General features: G+C 43.2%; 2 protein-coding genes across 4 annotated transcripts in view; both read left to right on the forward strand.

Annotated features, from left to right (window-relative positions):
- PAK2 (p21 (RAC1) activated kinase 2) overlaps window positions 1-5,942 on the forward strand; it is a 50,378-nt gene extending 44,436 nt beyond the window's left edge. For both annotated transcript variants that reach the window (XM_068953895.1, XM_068953894.1), the window contains exons 13-15: window positions 1,061-1,257; window positions 1,903-2,040; window positions 2,568-5,942. In XM_068953895.1, the coding sequence (XP_068809996.1) occupies window positions 1,061-1,257; window positions 1,903-2,040; window positions 2,568-2,654 (422 nt within the window). In that variant the 3' untranslated portion in view covers window positions 2,655-5,942. The remainder of the gene's footprint in view (window positions 1-1,060; window positions 1,258-1,902; window positions 2,041-2,567) is intronic.
- A 141-nt stretch (window positions 5,943-6,083) lies between these two features.
- On the forward strand, window positions 6,084-17,970 carry LOC104138944 (aquaporin-12). 2 transcript variants are annotated; one of them, XM_068953896.1, is made up of 4 exons: window positions 6,084-6,233; window positions 6,627-14,537; window positions 15,588-15,704; window positions 16,392-17,970. In XM_068953896.1, exons 2-4 carry the CDS (start codon window positions 13,931-13,933, stop codon window positions 16,574-16,576), a joined length of 909 nt encoding a protein of 302 aa, XP_068809997.1. In that variant the 5' UTR covers window positions 6,084-6,233; window positions 6,627-13,930; the 3' UTR covers window positions 16,577-17,970. The 2 variants fall into 2 exon arrangements, with proteins under 2 accessions (XP_068809997.1, XP_009665154.2); XM_009666859.2 differs by having other exon boundaries at window positions 14,457-14,537; window positions 16,392-17,588.
- Window positions 17,971-18,281: the final 311 nt, after the last annotated feature.

Genomic DNA, 18,281 nt, shown 5'->3' on the forward strand with positions numbered 1-18,281 from the left:
CCTTCCAGAGGGTCCAACTGAAAGAAATGCTGGCTAGCTACTTAGGGGCTAGCGGCTGCTATTGGTTTGCTTTTCTCACAGCAGCATTTTGACAATTGGGGTGGGGGTAGTTCTTTGCTAAACTGTCCTCTTGGTGCAACTTAGCATTTGCACGACTGTGGCTCTTTTGTCAGCACTGCTTGGCATAACACTTTCAAAATCGATTTGAAATTTTAAATTCTCTCTCTTTCTCTCTCTCTCTCAAACGTAGTGTCAATGATAAGGTAAAATCTGGTTCCTGCCTTAACTGTGTTCTTATTGATGCTTTACATGCCTGGGAAGTGGGAGTGCTGCAGCTGGATAAAGTAACATGATGGAACATGCATTGCTGCTGCACCTGAAGGCTATAGGAATAGGTGACTTTTCTTGTTTTCTTGAGTGTGGTTGTTCTCTTCAGTACTTACCTTGTGGAAAGGTTTGTTTGTCCAGGTTCCTTCTGCTGAGTAGGGTAATGTTTCACTTATCTAAAGCCTTATATTCATGTCTGTCAGCTGTAGTACCTGTATTTGATGTCCAAATTACTGTGAAATGTTGAACTCGATAACTACAGAAATAAAATCTGTTTAAGAGGGCAGAAGCCATGGTTTGTAGATTCACGTTTTCTAGTTCAGGCAGTATAACATACCATGCACAGAACAGTTTCCTTCTGGATTCTGCTTGATTTCTTTTTTGGCTGGTACTAGTCTTGGAATCCCGAAGGAAGGATTGGGGAAAACATCATTCTTCTACAAGACAATGCTTATGCCCTTATTCCAGGGGACAAAAAGCCTTATCTTCATTCCATGGAAGTCTGCCTTACTTAAACACCTTTGGGTTCTCTATCCATCTTGCACGTTGAATCTTGTAATATGGAGAATAGAGTTTAAAGCAAACAAAAAAAACAACCATCCCCCAGCCCCCCACCCCAAACCTTTCAAGTGCAGATGAGTAAAATATATTTGTAGCAGTAGAGAAGTTTTCTAGCAACCCCACTTACCTAGGATGCAGTGAATTAACTTTTATTAATTCTGTTATTCTACAGCGGACTTTGGTTTCTGTGCTCAGATTACCCCAGAGCAGAGCAAACGCAGCACTATGGTTGGGACTCCTTACTGGATGGCTCCTGAAGTGGTCACACGGAAAGCATATGGCCCAAAAGTGGATATCTGGTCTCTGGGAATCATGGCTATTGAGATGGTGGAAGGAGAACCCCCATACCTCAATGAAAACCCTCTGCGGGTAGGAACTCTAGACATGGCTAGAACTGTGGTGTTCTGGCTGGGTGTTTACCAGCTGATCATTTTCAGTGGATTCATTGAATTGTTCTTCGATAGCGTCTGTGTTTAAAAAAAGTGAGAAATAAGCTTCAGCAGTGCAGGAAGATTCCCCCTCCCCCCCCCAAGAGGATGACAGCTGTCTTGAATTTGCAGTCAGCCCTGCCCTGAATTCTTGAGATACTCTATTCGGAAGATGAATGAGGCACCCTAAGGGTACCCACTTTTGACTAAAACATTGGACTTCGAGAATTTAATCCTCTGTCTTTAGTAGACTTCCCTAATTCAAGGAAAGTAAATCCATTAGGTTATGAAAAATACTGATTGGCATGTCAGAGGCCGATACCTTCTTTGCAATGGTATGTAGATGTGTCTCTTAAGTATCTCTCGCTGAAAGATTTTGAACGTCTGCAGTCATTTTGCTACTAGCAAGAACAGGCCACAGCTGCCTAAAATTGTGTAGTGGCATTCTTACAATTATTCATCTAATCAGTGAGAGAAGTAGGCTGCAGAACTCCTCCTAATCTAGACTAAGATATTACCTCCAGGCAAGTCAGTTTGACATCTTTTAAACATTTGGCTTGGTTATACAATATTCCTTATTTTACAGGCTTTATATTTGATAGCAACTAATGGCACACCGGAGCTGCAAAACCCTGAGAAACTGTCCCCAATATTCCGGGATTTCTTAAACCGATGTTTGGAGATGGACGTAGAAAAAAGGGGATCAGCCAAAGAATTGTTACAGGTAAGAGTCAGCTTCTCATCAGTGCCAGAGATACAGAGGTCACTTGTAAAGTAAAACTGTGATAAATGTCACTGTAGACTGAAACCTCTTCTGTTTTATATTTTCTGAGGAGGACTCTCTAGTGGAGAGTAGTTGGAGGGAACCCAAGGCAAAGTTTGTGAGGTGTCCTTCCGAGCAGTAGTCCATGTCTTCTTTCTACCACTGCTGAATTATCCAACAGTATGCCAGCTTACTGCAATGCAGTCATTACAATGAGCAGAAGGGGAATGAGGGAAGATATTTGAGCAGGGAACCTCTTTGTAGTGAATTATTGGAGAAAGGAAGGCCTGTTTCAGGAAGAGGAGGGAAGGCTATAAGGCTGGAGCTTATCCACTTCATTCTCTGGATACGTCCCCTCTATTTTGCAGTGCTTTTCATATCTCAGGATGAAAATCACTGTGGAGATAATGTGGCCTTCATTTATTTATTTATTTATTTGTGTATTACTTGTCTTTTACTAATTTACTGTGTTTCTCTCTTCCTGGCAGCATCCCTTCTTGAAATTGGCCAAACCTCTGTCTAGCTTGACGCCACTGATCCTAGCAGCCAAAGAAGCAATGAAGAGTAACCGCTAACAGTATTGCCATGGCCTTCATCTTTTTGTGGTGTTTTGTTTTGTTTGTTTTTTTACAAATCTTTATAATATATGGAATTGTTACACTTCTGGTGGGAGGGAAGGGGTTTGGGGAAAAAAAGTCTGCAAAAGGGAAGAAACTCTTATCCAGAAGACACCCAAAATAAATTGTGGTGACTCTAATGAACCCTTTCTGTGGTCCAGAAGGAGTTGAGGACTGAATTACTGGCTTTTATTTTATTTTTTTTTTCCCCTCCAGGCAGCCAAGGAAAGCCACTTTCTGTGCCCGGGGTTTTAAAGGTTTTCGATGACTTTACTGTTACAGCTCCCATTCATTGTACCATCCTGGGTACTTTCAATACTTGAATGACAGATTCAAGCTTTCAGAGAGCAGGACTAATTTTACCTGCTGATGTCTTTTATTCTCCTCTTCCTCCCCTCGACTCGTTGACTTTTAAATCACTCTAGTAAGCCCCTCTATGACTAGATTAATGGCAAGTGTGACAAATGTGAAGGTACATCTTGCCTTTCCTTCCTTTTAGAGATTAGCTGTCACTGTACTGTAGAATTAACAGCTTGACTACTTAAGAAATCATAATGTGTTGAAATGTTTCTTTCTTTTAAGAAAAGAATGGAGAGAGGGGGAAGAGAAGTATTCACTCTTTGTTATATGTCTGTGTTCTGTGGATTTCTAATCAAAGGTGTGACCTCTAGAAACTTCTTGATGGGTCAGGTCTTTGGATGTCAGGTTATGGATATGTGGAGAGGGGTCAGATAAATTATTTATGATCAAATGATCAGTTAAAGTCAGGGCAAGAAAAAAATTCCAGTTGTCTTCCTATCTGCTCTTTTTTTTCCATTAGACTTGCCTGCCAGAAGCTTAAGGGATATTTTGCTTTGTGAGGTGGGTGGTTCAAAGACACGTGTCTGTACTCTGACTTGGGCTTTGAGAGTTATGCTGGTGCCTTTGACTTTTTTATTTTACGTTTCCCTTCTTTGTATCAAATACATTTTTGTATATGTTGTAATTTTTCCCCAAGCAAATAATGCATCAGCCTATGGAGTTGTCAGAAATTAAGTATTAGAGCTATTTTTTGCATTTTTATATATGCTCCATTTGTACTAATGAAATCAGAAGAACAAATAATCAGATCTGAGGACACTGAAGATGGAGAATTTTTAAAATATAGTTCAAACAGAAGATTACAAACACCTGGAAATGGCCAAAATGCTGTTCTGTGAAGACAAAGGTTGAGAGTGGAGAACAATGCCGTCAGACGTTAATGGGGCTTATTTGACTGGCTAGTTCGAGGCTGAAGAGGCTTGATATGTTACACTGGTCCTTTCTCACTAAAGACATTTTACCAGCTAGAATCGCTGAAGTGAAATATTCACTGCAAGAAAAGATGCCTCCCTCTAGGGGCAGTGAACAATGTAAGTGGTTGAGTACTTAGGGTATTGACAGAGGCAACTGTAGAGGAATCCATGGCCCCTGGCTTCTTTTAATGCTGCAGTCCATGCATTTCAACCTCCAGAACAGTTTAATGAAGAGCCAACTGTAATTACAATGTGCCAAATGATTCTGTGAAAGAACAGCCATGAATTGAGTGGGAATCGACATTTTGTTGTGTTCCCAGTGGGCAAATGCTTGAATGGGTAGGGTTATGGCTGGGTATGGACAGAGGGCCCCAAATTAAAATTTTTGTGCACTTTTGCAAACAGTGCTGGCAGAAGATAAAGTTGATTTTTAGAAAATTTCAATATTCATATATCGAGAGGAAAAAACTACATTTTTGGGGACTGGTAGCCAAGATATGACAAAACTAACTTCCAGCTGTGAGTGGCCGGCCAGAACAGCTGAGCCTGTTTGTGCTTGTGAGGAAGGAGAAGTGAGGTAAGGGTCTCAGAGTCTCTCCTGCTGCTCACTAGCTGCTAGGAAATTGCTTTGTACCAACAAGATGCCTTATTTTGTAAGGAACCGGAGTATCATGGTTCAGTTTGTTTTCTGGTAAACTCTTCTGCGGTAGGTACCTAAGTAAATTGCTAACTGTACCATTAAAGGAATAAATATCCCTCTAGCTATAAGCATGAGAATGTTCATGATTTTTAAATTCAAGAAAGTGTTGCTTTCCAGGCAAATAATTCTAGATGCGCTTCCCAGGCAAAACACATTAAGGACGCTTTAAACACTATAATGGCAATACCCCCACGGTTTGAATGCATCTGGCTTCCTGATGAAAAGGAAGCAACAAGGAGGCTTGGCTAAGATTAAAAAAAACCTTTCTGATTGATGGTTCCCTCACTGTCCGTTGCTGGCAATGGACTTTTTGAAACTCCTGCCAGAGTTAAACTGGGAGCTTTTCTCCTGATTTTCCCCCCCCCCTTTTTTTTTTTTGAATGGCACAGTCTAGGCAGCAAGATAAGTATAACTTGTGCTGAATTGAGAATTTTTTAAATAGAAAACCATGAAATCGTAAGTAATTTTAACTTATTAGTTCATTTTTATTGATAAATGAGAATGTTTTTAATCTTGTATTAAAACATTTGCCTGCTAGGAGATGATTAGTCTACTTAGGAGGTGATTTCTGAACTTTAAGTCATTTTAACAAACAAAACTTAGCCTATTTGAGGAGTTACCAAAACATATCTCAGTGCTTGCCATATGATCTGGAATAGTATTTAGCACTGCAGTTGGAAAGTACACACCTCTCCCCTTCCCCACACAGCAGCTTTATTACTATACAGTTATGTTTCTTAACCCCTATTGCCAGAAATTAAGGTCAGAGATGGAGCTAGATAGTAACTGAGTTGGCAGAAAAGGAAAGTCACGAGGAAGTTGCTGTACTGTGTTTTTGTGCACTAGTGGGTTGGGTATCGCTTTTCCGATGACGTCAGCTGTATGGGTGTACAAAATCTAAAAATACAAGCTATGTTTTTTCCCTGAAGGGGAGCGGGTTAGCATTCTTAAGGCTTGCTGCAGAGCCGTTCAGCTCAGCTGGGTAACTGGGGCAGATGAATGGAGAATAGCCAGAGATTGGGTAGATGCTGAAAAGGAAAGGATTGCTTCTGAAAGTGCTGGGAGTCCCAGGGGTCTCGCTTTCATGTTCGGGTGCCAGCATAAGATCCTGAATCAGATTCTAGTCAAATATCCATGCCAGTAATAGAGCTGAAGTGTTATGTACAATGGCATGATTAGTTGTATATAGGGTGTTGGGCAGCTTACGGCTTAGATGGAAACCTGCAGGGAATGTGTGATTCCTGTTTTTTTTTTTTTTTTTTTATCATAGAATAAACCAGGTTTCCCATCGGAAGTAAGCGTGGCTTTGGGAATATGCACTTTGATCTGCCTAGATGTTAGCAGGATGAGTTGTGGGATGTGTTCCCCCTCCCCTGCCAAACGCAGGGAGGTGCAAAAGGTGTGTTTAGACCAGGTCTGAGAGATTGGGCTCCTTTGTCAGAGGGGATGGCAGGCAGGCTGGGAAGGGAGCAAGAAGGTTGTTAAAGGTCTCCACAGCTGGAAATGAATAAATGTCTCTGGTCTGTTTTCCCTCTGTTCCTCACATTATCAATGGAAATGGAAGTAGGTGCAAGCTTCTTTTTGGTTTTTTTTTGTTTGTTTTGTTTTTAATCTGTCTTCAGATTTTAATGTTGCCTTTTGTGTAATTTAATCCCATTATGTTATTTAATTGTTACTGCAATATTAACTACTGTATTTGTTGACTTTGTTTAATAACTGTTCTTTCAGGGCTAGAAATAAACTTTAAAAAAAAGTTTCGTTTTTCCCCTCCCCATCCCCTTCGTGAGTTTATGTCTTTTAGAGTAGCTGAAAAAAGGAAATGTTGAGATGTTTTAATAAGAGTAAGAGAGTGTATTGTTTGTAATTAGGCTTCTTATCAACACTTTAATTATGATGGATATAATTTTATGCTATACTAGCCTATCCTGTTTCTCCTTAAATTTTATTACACATCAGTGTCTGTACCAAGCTCATGGGATATCTGCAAGCTTTCCTTGCTGCCACGCATTCTGGCAGTCGGTCATGCCTCCTGCAAAATGCTCCAGACCACTGAAGTGAGGAGAACCGGATTTGAAACATCCTGTTTACCCATCGTGGACCAGATATCTCTTGCTCTCTTTATTTGTGGTGCAAAAGCAGCATCCTCTCAAAGAGCAGGCTAGTTTGGCAGCATTGCATCTTCTACCTTCCAGACACCAAAAATAGTGTTTTGTTAGTAACGGGCTTCGGAACTGATGGGCCAGTGAACTGGGATCAGGCTCTGGCAATGTGATGTTCCAGTAACTATTCCAAGACTGCTTTATTGTTCTGTGAACATCATCCAATATCCTGCTTGTAAATATTACAGTGTAGGAAACAAATGGCCATGGGGAATGAGCTGTCCTGTCGTCTGTGTGGAAAACTTGACTGCTGCTTTTGTACCATCCCCTGTGATCAGCATTGGACTGGTAGAGCTGAAGTGAGAGGGGAAGTTGGGTGTGGACAACTGACCTAGGTTTTGGGATGAGAATGATAAGTCTTTTGGAAGACTTTGGGGACTTTCTCATGTATTTCATCTAAATGTTACTACAAAAACACTATTGTGTGTTGGCATTGCAGTCTAGCTAAAGAAAAGGGCATGTAAATGAATTTACTTTGGGATCAAGATTGGTTCCGCTGAAATACAGATGTAAGTTCCGTCTTGGTTGTGAATGTCAAGGTCTCATCATATTGTGTATATCCCATGTGATAATATTGGGAAATCATCTCTCCCCTTACTTAAGTGTTGTCCAAGCTTGGCTCACACCACTGGCAAAGGGGGAATGAAGGAGCAGCTCATCTTCAGAAGCCTTTTCAACCAGATACGAAAATGTTGTTCTGCACAAAACACTGTCTCTTCAGGTTCATTACCGTGTTGGAGTATCTTTGTGTTTATAAATAGTTGACCCTTTGTGCCTTTAAGCCGATGTTCTCTAACACTGTGTTTAAGTGATGTTTGCATCAATTTGTTGAGGAAGAAGTTGACGAGAGGAAGGAGAAATTACATAGTGGAACTCACTGGTTCATCTGGGTATTAGTACATGTGCTGCTTTAAGGTGAGCAGGATTTTGGCTGAATGCACTTTGCACAAATTTAAAGTTTCTAGTTCTTGCTTGATAAGTCCAGATGTAATGTAGTGGTTTAAGTCTTGTGTGGACACGCTTTTTACTTGCATATACCTGGTCTAAACTAATAACAAGAACAGCTGCATCTTTTTGATCAGTTTATTCAAGATTTCTAAAAATGGTAAATCAAGTTAAAGCAAAAATCGCTATAAAGTTTGAGGAAATGACTTTTTACTTTCATGGCTGTGCTTTTGTTGCAGTGACTTTACACAAAACTGATCATGATTATTTGAATTACACCAGCAGTAATGGGTGAGCACTGAAAAAGAGTGTCTTCATTTTAAAATAGAATTTTTGCAGTGGTGCATGAAAGAAAGTGTTGGTTTTCAAGTGTAATTATATGGCTCATACAAAATCACAGCAGTTGTTTACACGTGCCTGCTTGCCGTGATTGGTACAGCTACTGTTTTCCCTCCTGTTCTTAAAACTTTCGTTCTGCTGCATGTTTGATCACTTGAATCTCCGTGAAGGTTGTTCTTAGTGAAAATAGTCATCCTGGTTGGGCGTGATGATGTCCTATGAAAAAGGTCACGTGAAAAAGGTATGTGAAACTTCACTCAGCTCAGCTATGTTGGTGGTTGCTCTCCAGATGTGTGGACGAAGCAGATTTTTCCAAGAGCGTTCTTTCCGCTCCTTGGAACTCCAACCTGAGAAAGCATTTTCTGAGGAGAAATAGCAAGTGAAAACAGTGAACTTCTGACTATAATTTCACTATAGCTTGGCTACCGGGAAAGGAAACTGCAATCTGTTGTGAAGGAGGAGGGTAGCAGAAGTGCAGCTTTTCATGCTGTCTTTTCTTACCTATAGCATTGCAGTGATGGTATTGCTTTTTCTCTTTCCTGTCTGTCAGCCAGTATCTGAAGGGAGAATATCTTCCAGCACATTGCAACTTTTTCAGAATCCATTTACCTGTTGTTGACCTGGTTATTGAGACAGCGGGTAGGGACCAATGATGTTTTTGATGGGGTTTGCCCAATCGGAAGTTGACAGTGATTGTTCATTCTCTTTAGGATACTAAAAAGCTGCCAGGCTTCTGCTTCCTCAAAAATTTCTCTGGCACTATCAATGATTTGGAGAAGATGCATTGAAGCAGTAGAAAGGAGGATGGGACTGGCTGAAATAGCAGGCGCAGGATGCTTCAGTGCATAAACTCAAACTGTTGGTGTTTTCTGAAAGGCTTAGGAGGAAGGAGTCTGGCTCAGGATAACTCTTAGGTTTTTGAAAAGATCTAACGTCTCAAAATCAAACAGTAGTAAAGTGCTCTCTGTGTTGGCAGCTTCTGTGTCTTTCAGAACAAACTCCAGTGTACTGGGAAAAAAAAAGAATATGTTCTCCATCGCCAAGTATTTGAATCTCTTGGTTCAGATAAGGGTGTTTCTTGGTGAGTGATGTTTCTGCTAATAGCATCTCCCGTGCTGGAGTAGGAGGAGAGCAAAACCTTTGCATTGTTCTCTGCATCCCTTATGGGATGTTTGGAGGTGATGGGGGGATAGATGCTCTTTTTCCTTACTGGGTACAGCAATCTTCTAAATGTGAGCTGGTTGTTAGTAGGGATGGACTTCTCCCTTGAATTCAAGGTTTCCAGAGGCAAGTAGCATACATCTCTTAACTTTTCCTCCTAGAGAATGTTTGTTCTAAGGATTTAGGTTTTGGTACAAAGCCAAATGGATCGTGGCTGTACTTGACCCCTTTTTTATGTCTTGCTGCCTGTAGATGGGTGTCAGGATGCTTGTGCATATGAGGAAACCTGATTGCAAGTTTCTGGTATCTCATCACAGTGCCTGATCACAGGTGGAGCTGCTGCTGGGTTTGGGAGAAGAATTTTCCTACCCAGTAAAACTTGTCTTAAATAACCTATCATTACCTATTTGAGAGTGAAAATAGCATGGTAGGGGGAGCTAGTGTGTTACAGTTCAGGTATCCTTATCCTTCAGTGTTTTTGGAGAGTGTTTATGTTACTGAACTGTCTGTGGAAATGCCAGTACCGTTTTCCATTTGTGCATATCACCACCGTTTGACTTAAATAAGCTTGTAAAAAAATCTGACTTTGAAGCTGTTGTAGTTCTTGACAACCTTAAGAGCGAATTTGGTTTAGAAAAGAAACTGATGTCCCAGACGTGTTTTTGTTTTGTTTTGTTTTTTGTTTTTAAGTGCTTTTGGAAAAGAGTTGGAAGAAAACAACTTCTGTTCATCTCAAGTGCTTCTTTTTATCCAGCAATGTTGCAGGAAAATGGACAGCGAATCTAGTAAAGATTGGGCCCTGGGCTCTGAACTCCTCCAGTGCAGAATACTCTGATCCGTTGCTCTTAATCAAATCCCTAGCAAAAACCAGCACAAATTTAATGGGAGTAAACCAGCTGTTTGCATATCTTAATCACTGTCATTATTTGATCTGGCAGTTATATTCCTGAGCAAATGTTTCCAGATCCTCTCTCAAGCCTGGCTTAAGTGTCATACAATTGCAGGGTGCGCCATGGGCATAATTGCAGGCTGCTTACAGGAAATAGTTTTTAAAGACCTCTGAATAGTTGCTTCCTAAGCCCCAACACGGTTTTACTTTTAAAGCGCTTGAAGAGGAATGAGGTTAAATAGGTTCCCATGGGAATGAACAGATGTTGGATTCTTACCTTTTCAGTTTTAGCATGTATGCCATGAAATGGTTTTCTATGTCATAGCTGTGATTCTTGGAGGAAGGGGAAGAGAGTTTACTTGCTTTTTAGATGCTAGCTGGTGGCAGTCTATCCTTGTGTGACTTTTTCTTGTAGCAATGGTTGAAAATGTTTTGGTTTAAGGAGGGGGCATTAAAACCCATTTTTGTTGATCTGTATGACCCTTCCTCAATGGCTGTGCTTACACTGGAAGTTTAAACCAGTGCAGTAGAGCTGGGTGTTCTGAATGAGTGCTACTCCGTGTACAGTGTGGATCAGAAGTAGGTTGCCCTTTGTAAAATTGTGATGTTTTGGGGCAGGCAAACCAAGAAAGGGCAGATTTGGTGGGAAGGTCTGCGGCCTTGGAGGATGGGGTATTCAGATCTCTCTCACTGCTTGGCTAGTAAAGATTTCCAACGCAAGTGCTGTGTGCTGCTGCCACTAGGGACCAGGTACCTTACCAAAAGCACTGTCGGGTGGGCACTTTGTGATAGAAATGACTAGCAGAAGTGAGATTGAAATGAGAGGAAGTGCTGCGATTGCTGTTAGGAGTTGGAAGAAGGAGAGATTTGAGGTTGTCTGTGACCTCCACAGAAAACCTCCAAAATGCCCTGATGTGCCTTTACCACAATGTCTTGTTTTCTCTCTGCTGCGGTAAGGCTTGTAAGGGAGAAAGACCAAGCAGCTCCAGTGTGTTAGAAGCATCCCCGATTCTTTTGGGATCTGTGTTGCCACACTAACGAAGCAGCCGTGCTGAACTGCATTAAGTGCCTAATCCTCGTCTCAATTTTGAGTCAAACCTGTGTCTACTGGAGATTTCTTTTTTTAAACTACTAGAGGGAAAATAAAATTGAATAAATAAAAGCTGTTGGATTCTGGCTCCTTGCATTCCTTGTGTGTGTTGATTGCACAGTGAAAGGAATCTGTCTGCCTGTTATTGCTTCCTGTGCCAGGGCAAGGGAACAGGCTTTGCTGTGGGCATAGTATACCCAACATAGTATACTCTGTGCTGCTGCTGTTCTTTCCTTCACTCACTGTCCCCTTTCTTTCTACAGACCCTGCAATCAGTGGGAGTCTGTGTGTCACCAGTAACCCCTGACAGTAGCTGGGGCAGAGAACTCAACCTCTGGAGTTGGGCATGGAGCAACTGTGCATTTTGTTTGTGCATTTGCAAATCTGCCATGTGTTCAGAGATCTAAGCCAAATGTGTTAAAGATGTTTTGGGTTTCAAAAGTCAGGTAATAATGAAACCATGACTTTTTTTTTTCTCATATTCTCTTAACAAGAAATATTCCCTATATTTATGATAGCAACAGCCATTCTGTAACTGCCTGTTGAGTTGGGAAAGTGTCTTGGATCCTGTCCCTGGTATGTGTATTATCAGCGGGAAGTGTTGAAATTAATTTTTTTCCCCTCCCTTCATTGTCATTAAAATGCTGCCTGCAGCAAATGGCAAATGCGGTTCGTGCCAGTGACAAACAAGGTGAGATCTTACTCAGGCAGAGTCTAGGGAACATGAAGCAAATGAGGCTTTCAAATTCACTGAAGCTGATGAAATTCTCTGTGGCTTATCCTGATTCTGTGCTACCTTTGAGTATGCCCAAAATGCTGGAAAAAAGGTAAATCTGTTGCTCTCATCTTAAAAAAAAAAAAAAAAGCAGGAAAGCTATGTATTTTAATTTCTACTTCCATTGTCATAAAAATACTGAGTCAAGTAATTGGTGAGCACCTGGAAGATGACAGGGAGAAAAATACTGTCAGAAGGGATTTGTCACCAACAAACTGTCCAAATAAGCTGTCAATAAGCTATAACAGAGCAATGGATGTCAGCTTTAGTAAATGTTTATTTTAATTATTCTCTTTCACCTTTTCATAAATGGTGGTAAGAAAAAATCTGAAAGAAAAACTTAGGTGGGAAGAAAGGGTATAACAACTCTGACTGAACAGTCATCCCTGAGTAACCATCAAGGATTCGTTGTCAAGGATGTATTAAGTGGGGCCCCCAGAAAGTCTATGTAGAATTGTGTCACAGTTACGTGTTCACAACCTGGATTACAGTACACAGAGCATGTATTAAGTAGATGTCACCCATATGGAGAGAGCTGCATGTTGGAAAGAGACTAGAGGATTTGAAGTGATCTTGGCAAAGCAAAGAAGCGGTCTGCAAGAGGCTGAATGCAGTTGAAATGGAAGGGGATGAGCTTGCCAGCTAATGGATGTAAGTTGAGTTGCGTGTTGCAGAGTGAATGTTACGGCAGGATGTACAGACAAGAGGAACATTTACCAGCTCTTCTGGCCCTTGGCATGATGGAGTCCTGCTGGAGCGTTGTTTCTAGTGTGGAGCACTGTTTCAGGAGAGATGCCAGCAACTGAGAAGGTCACTTGTTTTTGATCACAGATCTATTGGGATAAGGTTAGAAGTCACCAGCTGAAGTTTCAGGGAGAAGTTCAGGTTAGACATGAAGGAGAACTTCTTAATGTAAGGTGATGAAGCACTGGAATAGATTTACTAAGGGTGGGGGGATGCCTGTCAAGAGAGCACTTTAAAAACAGATTTGGCAAACATACCTCTGTAAGGGGTCAGAGCACTGTTCTCAAGGTCCCACCTTCCTACACTTTGGAGCTGCTGAATTGTCTTTGAGGGTTTTTCCCCCTCCCCCGACCTATTTTGGAAGGAGGGGGGGTGAAATTCAGGAGCTGATTTTCAGGGACCTCTGTGCTCTGTTGCTGCAGCGCTGTGAGCCTTCTCTTGAATGCCAGGGGGAAGGCCAGCAAAGGAGAGATGTCCTCCTCCTCCTCTGGGGGAGACTTCCTGCCTCCCCCTCTGGCAAGGTCTGAGCAAGGCTTGCTCATCCCACCCTGTCTTTCCTTTGCTTCCCAGGCTTGGTAGGGGTTGGGAGGGGGGAGTAAATTGTATTTTATAGTCTCCAGTGAGAGCAAAATTATTTTTTTTCTTCCCTGTTTAAAACCTGAACAACTGCAGAGAACTGCGACAAACTCCTCGGAGAAAAATGTTGGGTGGGGGGGGTAAGGGGGGAGCAGTCAGTAACTCCTAGTTGGAGGTGACACATAGATCTTGTTGCACCAAACAGGAAGCTGTCTGCTGATCTAGCAGCAGATAAGTCCACCAGCTCAGTGCAGTGCACAGCAAGCATTGCTCCATGAAGGAGAGGTTACTTTGACCTGAAGGATGTCTTCTTTCTGATGGGGGAGGAGGTTTTGGCTGATAAAGAGGAGCAGGCCACCAATATTTTTTGCAGGTGATATTGTAGGTGACATTCTGGCAGCTCCCTCAGTTTGGAGGGCAGCATGTGCGGCTTTTCACAAGGACTCCCTTGGCAGCTGACTGAGTGCCTGTCAGGCTATGCCACGTTTGCTTCAATATAGCTTTATAAAGAGGAGGTGCACAAGCTTTCCCAGCCTTCTTGGCTGGTGAAAGCGGTCCACTCTCTCTTGTGCGGCCTTTGCTATGGCAGGCTTGAATGTTTCTATTGCTTTTCTTTTCCTGACTGTAGGCATCTGCGAGGTAGTCAGGCAGCTTTCCAAAAGACTTCTGTCTCTTGGAGCATACTGTTGTCTTGCCAGAGAACTTGTTGGCTCATTACAGTTGTGTGCAGGCTGCCTTGAACTGAGGATGCTGATGGAGATTGGCCTGTGGGGTGGTGGCTTTGGCCCAGATGTGGCCCTGACTCTGCTCTTCCTTCTCTTTGTGGCTCATGGTGCCTCATTTGATGGAGCATCTGCTAATCCCACTGTCTCTCTCCAGGAATTCCTGGTCCTGGATTCCAGCTTAGCAGCAACTGCTGCCAAGCTTCTCGCCCAGTTTATAGGTATGGGCATAGGCTGGGTTATCACCAAGTACTACTGGTCCTGGGAGCTGTCGGATTTCCACCTCATCCAGAATCTAATGTCTCTGGAGTGCAGTTCCTCCCTCCATACGTCATTGTCTCATGGTGTCTTTGTGGAAGGTGTCTGCTCTTTTCTTTTCCATCTAGTAATTCTCAAGTTCCACCACAGTTGCCCAATGTACCGGGTCCCTGCCCTGGCAGCGACTGTTACCTTCCTGGCTTATGTAGGTGAGTAACTTTTTTGTTTTCTACAATGTCATGTAGACAGAAAATGTCAGAAAAAAACCTCATTTGTGGGGAAGGAACAGTCCAGACCCAGGACTTGAATTGTGAGATGGTGATTACTAAACTGTTTGTTTTCTGTTCATTTTGGGGAGTATTCCTTTTGGATGAAGACAACTGTTTAGGAGATCTAGGCAGCAGGCAGCCTATGCTGAAACTAGCATGACTCCAGGCTAGAGGTCTTGAGGGACATCATGGATTGTAAGTGGCAGCTATGGAAAACATTAGAGAATGCCTCCCTCCTCTTGCACTTTTGTGGCTCTTCACTGCTGCCCCAACTGGCTCAGTTCTCCCCAAGTGAGGCAGGTAAAATTCTCAGCCCCATTTCACAAGTGAAGAGCAGGCACAAGCAAAGCTGTAGCTTGCCCAAAGACTCTGGGAGTGCAGTCATTGAATTTCCCCTGATGCAACCCCTCTGTGATGCACTGATGAGCTCTTAGTGTTTCTTTGTAAAGCTTAGAGCCAGGGCAACAAGGGTGGGATTTGCCAGTGGGGCCTTTGGCTGCCCTTGTTGTACAGTCAAAGAGACACAACACCTGGGGCTAGCTAGCAGAGGACTGTGGAGTCTGCAGCCGGCATGGAGCTTTCAGATTCTCCTGCAAGGCGGATTGGGTTGCAAATGTACTCCCTGCAGATCTCCTGGACCCCACTGCTTGAGGTTTAGTACATCCACCGTACTTGGCTTGGTCAAGCTGCTAAGGCACCAGTGGCTTAGTGAGCTACTGAGAGGGTTGGAAGCATCCCCGCATCCCCACTGGATATGGACGGGAAGGTGGGAATGGTGGGCAGCTCTCTGGAGAGCAGGTCCTGGAAAGGCGGAACAAGAGCAATCTGAATGTGAGGTTAGAGAAGGAGAGGTGGGGGATCTGTTTCCAGAGCAGTATGGAAACAAGACTGCTCTGACGCTGCCACTAATGCAATAGTCCTTATCAGTGCAAGTCTTTAAAATTACACACATGTGAGTGAGACTGATTGCTCTGCTTCTTTCCCATGCAGCTGGGCCATTCACAGGGGCTTTTTTCAACCCTGTCCTTGCCATGGCTGTTACCTTCCACTGCTCAGGGAGCAGCCTGCAGGAGTATATCCAAGTTTACTGGCTGGGGCCCCTTGCAGGTGAGATCTGCCCAGGAGGTACTGCTTCAAAGTGCAAAGGACAGTTTGGGGTGGGAGGTTTAGGGAGGACTGGGTACTTCTGTGTCTGCTGGTGGCCTGTAAGAGGGTAGAAACTGTTCCTGACGAAGGGCTGAACGTCAGTCTTGCCTATGGCAAATGCCCTTTTTCTTATCCCTCTCCTGTCACTTGAGTCATGCTTTTACTATATTTTATCCAAATCCTACATGGAACATAGCCAAAATGAACAAAATCTCTCTCAGGCCAAAGTCTGCCACCCTTGGGGAGAATCAAGCTAAGATGTTTTAGGAAATGATAGGTTGAGCTATGTTATTGAGGTTGTCTGCAGTCTCAGGAAGACCACAATGAACTGGATACTTGCTGTCTGGAATGCAGAAAGCAGAAGACCACTGTCAAAGAACTGGTGTGGTTTGACCCTTCTGAGTCAAAACAAGCCTTGCTTTTACTTTTAGGAGATGATGGTTGAACTATCCTTAAAGTACCGTAGCAAGGGCCTTTTAGCTACTCTTAGTGGGGGCTTTCGTTGTGCTGAGCTGGCTTTTGATCATGAGCAGCATTGTGGCAAGGGTCTTAAAATAATTGCTTAGCCATGGGGAGGGTGGTCATGTGTGATGCTGCACATTGAAGGGGTGTATTCAAAATAAAGGAAACGGCCTCCTCTCATTTCAGGGATGCTTGCTGCCCTCTTGCTATACCAAGGGAACATCCCAAGACTCTTCCAGAAAAACCTGCTTTACAGTCAGAAGAGCAAATATAGGATACCCAAGGCAAGGGTGGCGCGTGTGTCTGGAGATAGCAGAGAACAGAGGCAGAAGAAAAAAGGGGAGAAGAGCAACTCAGAGGCAAGCGTCTGAGCTGCACGTAGCCTTCAGGGAGGCCTCTGCAGCCCCTGTGATGGGAAGGGGTTTCCTGGCATGGAGGAGAAAGCACAGGGGATTTGGCATGCTCAGGCCCTCAGCTCTGCCATGGGATGTGTGCCCCTTGCTGCAGCCCTTTGGACTAAGCTGGCCACATTGCAGGCCCAAAGGCTGTGATATGGTGTGCAGGCACTGTGCATCTTGCCCAGCACCAGTCCTATCTATGTGATCACCACTACAAGTACAGCTGCAGGATGAGCTTTTTAAAGCATCCTGTGGGATTTGGACAAGGTGACCTTGACAGGATATCTGAATCCCTTAGGCTTCATCAAAAATGGCTTTTTTAAAGGCTGGTGAGCCTGGAAAGTTTCAAGTATACAGTGTTGGCTCAATAGGGAAAACAAATATATTTGCATAAATTGCTCATTGTCTCACGTATTCCGGAAGAGTACAGGAACTGAGAGGCATTACATGGGTATGCTTGAGCAACTTCCAGTTTATTGCATTGTTCAACACTTGAAATAATCTGAATGTGTCTGTTGCAGTTATAAAAAGAGAACAAAAACCAGTAACTGTACTGGATGTAGTCATAATTTAGACACCCTCCTCCCCTAAGTAGATGTTGTTCAGCCTGTGTTTCATGTGCTGCTGGTGAGCTGCAAGGCATCAAGAAACGGTGCATTAAATGTTCTGATTTATTATTTCTTTTAACAACCCATCAGATATGTGTGTGCGCTTGCAGATTGTCAGGGGGATCCAGCCATGGGCTCCTCTCAGTATCTAAATGAAATATTTCTAATGATAAAATTGTGGTTAGTGAGATAATGATTAAAAACATTTTAGGTGAAAGGTGTCATTGCTTGCCATACCTCAGCTACTGAGCAAAAAATAAAGAAATCTGATCCTTCCCAGCTCGCTTGCTTGCTCCCTGCCGTTTCTCACCCATTTGACTGTTTGCATAACGCTGGATTAGGAAAAACTGTCCACAGGATAACAACCCTCACACGATCTTCCTTGTGGTTCCACACCCCTTGCCTTCTTGCTGGATGGAGAGCACTGAGAACAGGTGAGTTCCTGGTTCTCCTGGTCTGCTTTTCCATGGGTTTAGTTTCACTCTGGAAACGCGCACTGTGGGGTTCCTGTTGTGGGTGAGTAAGTGATACATATCTTCCAAAGCAAAGATGCTTGTTTTGTCAATTCTCACTCTCAGTTATTTTGTGTAATGCCAGAGTACAAAACCATGCTCCTGGAAGGAAAAACCTCTTGGTTCGTACAACTGTCCCCATCCTGCATTTTTTTGCAACAGAGCCAGCTCCCAGTTTGCTGGTGCAGAGCAGTGATTTTTGAGCTTGCTGGGGGGTCCCTAAGAAACCTTCTGCGGGGTTTTTGGGCAAGTAGATGAGTGAACTGTGGCTTCTGGAAGATGTGATATCAAAATTGCGACAAGGCTCCTCTGTGTCTGAGCTGTGCTGGATGTGACCGTTTAGGATGAGCTAAGCCCATCTCCAGTGCACACCTCTCTGAACAGGAGACACCAAAGAGATTTCTTAACTGGCTATGCCCCATATGTCACTTGCTCTGCACAGAGCAAGCAGCAGAAGGCTGAACCCACCATCCTGACAAGACATTAATGGGATGTGAAGTGAGTCCTGCTTGGTGGTGGGGAGGTAGGAGCAGCTCTGCATATGTTCAGCTTTCATGA

This window comes from Struthio camelus, chromosome 9 (assembly GCF_040807025.1).
Source record: "Struthio camelus isolate bStrCam1 chromosome 9, bStrCam1.hap1, whole genome shotgun sequence".
Taxonomy (NCBI): domain Eukaryota; kingdom Metazoa; phylum Chordata; class Aves; order Struthioniformes; family Struthionidae; genus Struthio; species Struthio camelus.